Raw genomic sequence first — 5,625 nt, forward strand, 5'->3', positions numbered from 1 at the left:
ACCCATTACCATATTAGCCCACCCCCTGACAGCACAGCTCATTAGCACATTAGGCCGCACCCTCATGTTACCAGAAGTGTGGTTATCCAGCCACACCCACCTTTTGCTTCTTATTCTGTTTACCCTGTTTGTGGTCAAAACCCAGGGCCTTTTTTGTAGCAGGAACCCCTTTGCATGTTTGGCCACACACCCCTACTGTAGCCAATCCTAATGTGTTTCTGCTGTTGGGTGTGGCCTATTATGCTAATGAGTTCCTGCTGGGCGTGGCCAACTTGGGAGCCAGCCGGAATTCCGTTCCTGTGCGTTCCTGCCCAAAAATAGCCCTGGTGGATCATTGACATTGCAATCCCAGGAGAAAGCATAATAGAAAAGAAGGAACAGGAGAAGATCATGAAATACCAATAATTATAATTATATTATATTTATTTATTTGATTTATTAATCACCCTGTCCCGGCTTACGCGGGGCTCTGGGCGATGTACAAAAGGCAAAATGCCAAAAAAAACAAAATACAACTCATAAAATATCTGTATACAGCCAATAAGAGATAAAACCAGAATAAAGGATCCCAGATGACAATTGACAATTTTCTGTTGCAATTCTGGACTGCCCGGCCATTTAGTTGGAGGGGGAGAAGGAAGCTTAAGCCAAATATATATAAGGGGTGAGAGGGAAAGGGTGCCCGCCAATGCCCGCTCTAAGCTGTGGAGTCTTGTGAGCAAGAGTTCTACTTTGTGAGCTACTGGCATTTAAAGTTGTGAGCCAGCGATTTGGTGACTGCATAAATTAGTGTGCTCCAGAGCCACCCTTCCTGAGCTAAGACAAAAAGGTGTGAGTTGGAGGCTAAAAAACTGTGAGCTAGCTCACCCTAACTCAGCTTAGAGGGAACACTGGTGCCAGCCAGTGCAACCAACCATTGCCGCCCTCCACCAAAAACCTGGCAGAACATCTCTGCCTTACAGACCGTGCGGAATTGCACAAAGTCCCGCAGGGCCCTGGCAATGTTCCCTCTGAGCTGTGGAGTCTTGTGAGCAAAAATTCTACTTTGTGAGCTACAGGCATGAAAGTTGTGAGCGAGCGATTTGGCTCCTGCATCAATTAGAGTGCTCTGGAGCCCTCCCTTCCTGAGCTAAGAGAAAAATGTGTGAGCTGGAGGCTAAAAAACTGTGAGCTAGCTCACACCAACTCACCTTAGAGGGAACACTGGTCCCTGGTGTCATTCGGCAGAGAGTTCCTACAAACCTACGAAGAGAGCGCCTCTGGCAGAAGAAGGTTCCCGTCGCACCAGTTGTCATTGGAGCCCTTCAAGCAGTGCCTGGAAAACCGAGAAACACCTGGACGTCTGGGCATTGAGCAAAGAACACCAGCTCAGTTCCAAAAGACAGTGTTGCTTGAAATGGCAAGAATCCTGCAACGATACTTCTGCAAGTCCCAAGAACCTGGCTAGCTCTCGAATCGCAGAATACCATCTACCAGTCAAATATCTTGACTGCCACAATTAATAATGAAAATGGAAAGAAACAGACAGAGACGTCCTTTAGCCAAGATAAATAACTTTTATTTTATGCCCCCCTGATGTTTCTGATCTTGGCAACAGTAGAATCCAAAACTATTTACAAAAACAGTAGAAGAGCAGCTACATTTTCACCTGCCGCGGGAAACAGGTCCATATCTGATGGCATTTCTGATATCTGATGGTTACAAATGGTTACAAAAGATATTTGAAAGCCTCCGAAAGAAAACAAGTGGCCGAATCAGCGAATTTTCAGTTCGCATCATCCGTTCACTTAACCAATCAGGCAATGTTCCCCTTTAGAAGATGCTAAAAAACCCCAAAATAGATCCATTTCAAATTTCGATTCCAGAATTCAAATGTTAAATTTTGGGATCAAGAACCAATTGTCAAATGTTTTGACAGTTCACCCGATGTTTGGGACATTTTGTTTCAGTCCTAAACTGACCTCATGCATCCTAGAGCATCAGCAAATGTCTCGTTTTGCAAGTAATTTCCCACAAGTTCTTCATGAGGCAAAGTCATCGGGACTTTACTGTCTTGCAACAATTGATATTTAGATCGTTGTTCTATGTAGATAAGGTCTGCCATATCCTGTGGGGCTATCAATCCCTTTGATACTCAAGTACCAGCACAGAGAAAATAAAATGGGTAAAAAAAAGAAAAAAGAATTAGCACCTATATATTGCTTTAGCTGTAATTCTCACTAGCAATGATTTCTAGAATACTGATGAACCAAAGTGTAAGTCATCAGCAGGCACCTTTACTGATAAAGACCAGACAGAGCAAGCTGGCACTTGGTTGGCAACCAAAGCTTGACTGCCAAGGTTTGGAGGAGTTGTGGAGGAGTCAATGCCCCCTAGCAAGTTTCTACATTACGGTCTGGATTTAAGGCTTCATCTTATTAAATCCAAAGTGACCTGGTGGTCCATCAGTCTATCTAAGAGGACATCTGGACATATCTAGACACCAGAAGCCACCTTAACAGCCCTTACTGAGTCCCCCAAAGCCTAAAATCCTCTATTATATGTCCTTTAAAGCTTTAATTTGATACAGAGCCAAATACAGAGAGAACTAAGCTGGTAAGCTACACCAAAAATGGCCCAGGAAAATGACCACCTGGAAGGACAGGAACAAAATGGCCGCCGTTGTGTTGGCGCCAAGTGTGATGGTGCTTGAAAATGAGCCTGCACAGAGCCCCAGTGTATGAAAGGAATCTGACAATGCTCTGTAAACTCAAAACTGAGTTTTGTTACACATAGCTATATAACACAAGACTCTGCCCCGTTGGTTTGGTATCAAATTTTAGTCATCCTTTCCGAGCTGCTGTGAGAGAGCGGCTGTGGAAACAAGGCAGCAGAAGGTGCTTGAATGAAAATGTACTTCTGATAGGCTAAACGTGTTGTGTAGAACTTGTACCCTACCCCACCCCCCACCCCCAGTTAGAGGCCAAAATGCTGGTTTCAAAACAAGATGCCCAGCCTGTGTAGGCCAAAGCCTAATTTGAGTGAGAAAAAGTCATAGCAAAATGGATTGGGTTGGAACTGAACTGAGAGATGAGGCTGGTTTCCTCGCTCTTCCCCTCACATAAGCAACCCAGCTAAGAGCAAGACCAGCAAAATCGATCCCCCTAAGCCGCTCACAGAATTGGAATACGTTGTCGGTGCTTGCTCTTGGTGCTTGCGCTCCTCGACTTTTACAGCATTAAGAAAATACTCATTTCTCACTGAGAAGTTTGCTTCATCGTTGGCGTCATGATCGTGGTCATGGTCGTGGTCATGCTCGTGGTCGTGGTCATGGTCATTGCGATCAAGCAGGGATGGGGTCCCAGCGACAGAGGGGGTCTCCTTGTTGGCATCAGTAGGAGCTGGCAAACTGTCCTGGATGTACCCAGGGGTAGCTTCTTCAGTGGTGCCATTGTTACTTTGATCGGGCAAGACAGCAAGTCGTGGAATCTTGGGAGCGAAGTAAGTCTTGTTGGAGAGGTCGACATTGCAAAGGTTACCGGAGCAACAGGAACCCACAAGCGTGATGGTCGGGCTTCCTCTTGTGACCTTGGTGCACTCCTCATCCTGAACACAACCCTTGATGGGCCTGGTCAATGAGAACTTGCCTGGAAAATATTTTCAAAAGATGGATGTAAAAACTGGAGGACTGAGGGGGTTATTTGGAAGGGTTTTCACTTCATCTGCTCCAATTCTACCTTTCCTCCTCACACTTGACATCTGATTCGGGGGGGAGATGGTTGAAGAAGAAGAAGAAGAGGAGGAGGAGGAGGAGGAGGAGGAGGAGGTGGAGGAGGAGGAGATAGGATTTATACCCCACCCTTCACTATCCAAAGGAGTCTCAGAGCAGTTTACAATCCCTTTCCCTTCCCCTCCCCACAACAGACACCCTGTGAGGTAGGTGGGGCTGAGAGAGCTCTGAGAGAACCGCGCCTGAGAGAACCAGCAGCTGTATGTAGAGGAATGGGGGATCAAACCCGGTTCTCCCAGATTAATGCCCATGCCCTTAACCACTACGCCAAAATGGCTCTCAAGATGGTGGCAAAAACCTGTGGTGGACAGTGCCAACAAGCTAGCATCTGTGATTGTCACCGAGACATTCTCACCCTGTCCCATCTACACACAGAGGAGCCATTTTGTGACTCTCAAGTGAAGGGAAAACACTGCTTTCCAAATCCCTACACAAACGATACTCATCTCCAATCGCTCCATCTCATTTCTAACCCATATAATAAAGCAGATTTTGGGCAGGCCCAAAAGACAGCACAGGCTCATTCCTCAAGTCTAGACTATTAGATCAGAACCCCCTGGCTTTTTTTGGGCTGAAGGGATGCCCTACCTTGTATAAAGCTACCAATGACTCTCAAAACAGGGTTGCTTCAAGGATAAAACAGGACAATCTCGATACTAACCTTCCTGAATTCTTTGCAGAAGGGCAGGATACATGTGCAATTAAAAGAAAATTGTTTCAAAGAATGGCATGAATGTGGGTTTTATAATTATGGACTGGGTCCTGCAGACCGAATCCACTAATGGTGCCCTGTTCCCCCGTGCATCAGCAAAAGTGCCACCATTTGCAGAATGGACTCACAGTATCCGACCTCATAGTGTATATACAATGTACAACCAGGGCTTTTTTTTTGTAGAAAAAGCCCAGCAGGAACTCATTAGCATATTAGGCCACACCCATGATAGCACATCATATTAACATATTAGGCCACACCCCCATGTTGCCAGAAATGTGGTCATCCAGCCACACCCACCTTTTGCTTCTTATTTTGTTTACCTTGTTGTCAAAACCCAGGGCCTTTTTTTGTAGCAGGAACCCTTTGCATGTTAGGCCACACACCCCTAATGTAGCCAATCCTAATGAGTTTCTGCTGTTGGGTGTGGCCTGTTATGTTAATGAGTTTTGCTGAGTGTGGCCAACTTGGGAGCCAGCCGGAACTCCGCTCCTGTGCCTTCCTGCCCAAAAATAGCCCTGCGTGCAACCATACACTAGTATCCACATGAAGCTGCCTCATACCAAATCAGTAACATGTACAAGCAAACACACCATGAGAGATGAAGAAGAGATTGGATTTATACCCCACCCTTCAGGACCCGAAGGAGTCTCATGTAGGTGCACTATAGATCTTGTATACTCCAACAAAAAGCCCTGGAGAAGAACTTAATGTCAGTTGGAACGTCAGCTCATCATATTTCTGATATGGGCAAACCCAAAGCATTTTCTTGGATCGAAAAGCATGTCCTAGATTATAGCAGTTTGATCTTAAGAGCCCCCATGCTTGCTTGCCCTTGTCTTTTGGTCTTTCCCCCAAAAAATCTTTGCCCCCCCCCATATGTACTATCTTACTACTCCATGATACTGCAGAGCCTTCTTATTCGTAAGACTGAATATCATCAGAGGTCATTTCGGGGGGCCCCGCTTCCGGCCCTCATTCAGCCAGGAGGAGGCAGGAGAAGAGGGAGGGTAAGTTGCTTCCTCCCTGCCTCTCCCCACCCTGCCTGCCTGGGGCCAGGGAGGGCCTTGGCGGGGCTTCCTTGCACTCCCGCCGGCCTTGCAGGTCCACCGCTGGGTCCCTCATGGGGCTCGGCAGTGGAGCT

At 46.5% G+C, this 5,625-nt stretch overlaps 1 protein-coding gene across 1 annotated transcript in view; it reads right to left on the minus strand.

The window, feature by feature from the left end:
* Positions 1–1,545: 1,545 nt before the first annotated feature.
* LOC107105654 (ly6/PLAUR domain-containing protein 3-like) overlaps positions 1,546–5,625 on the minus strand; it is a 25,328-nt gene continuing 21,248 nt past the window's right edge. The window contains exon 5 of the mRNA XM_015405651.1: positions 1,546–3,626. Coding sequence (XP_015261137.1) covers positions 3,097–3,626 — 530 coding nt within the window. The 3' untranslated portion in view covers positions 1,546–3,096. The remainder of the gene's footprint in view (positions 3,627–5,625) is intronic.

The sequence above is a fragment of the Gekko japonicus genome, unplaced genomic scaffold, assembly GCF_001447785.1.
Source record: "Gekko japonicus isolate JY-2015 unplaced genomic scaffold, Gekko_japonicus_V1.1 scaffold4627, whole genome shotgun sequence".
NCBI lineage: Eukaryota > Metazoa > Chordata > Lepidosauria > Squamata > Gekkonidae > Gekko > Gekko japonicus.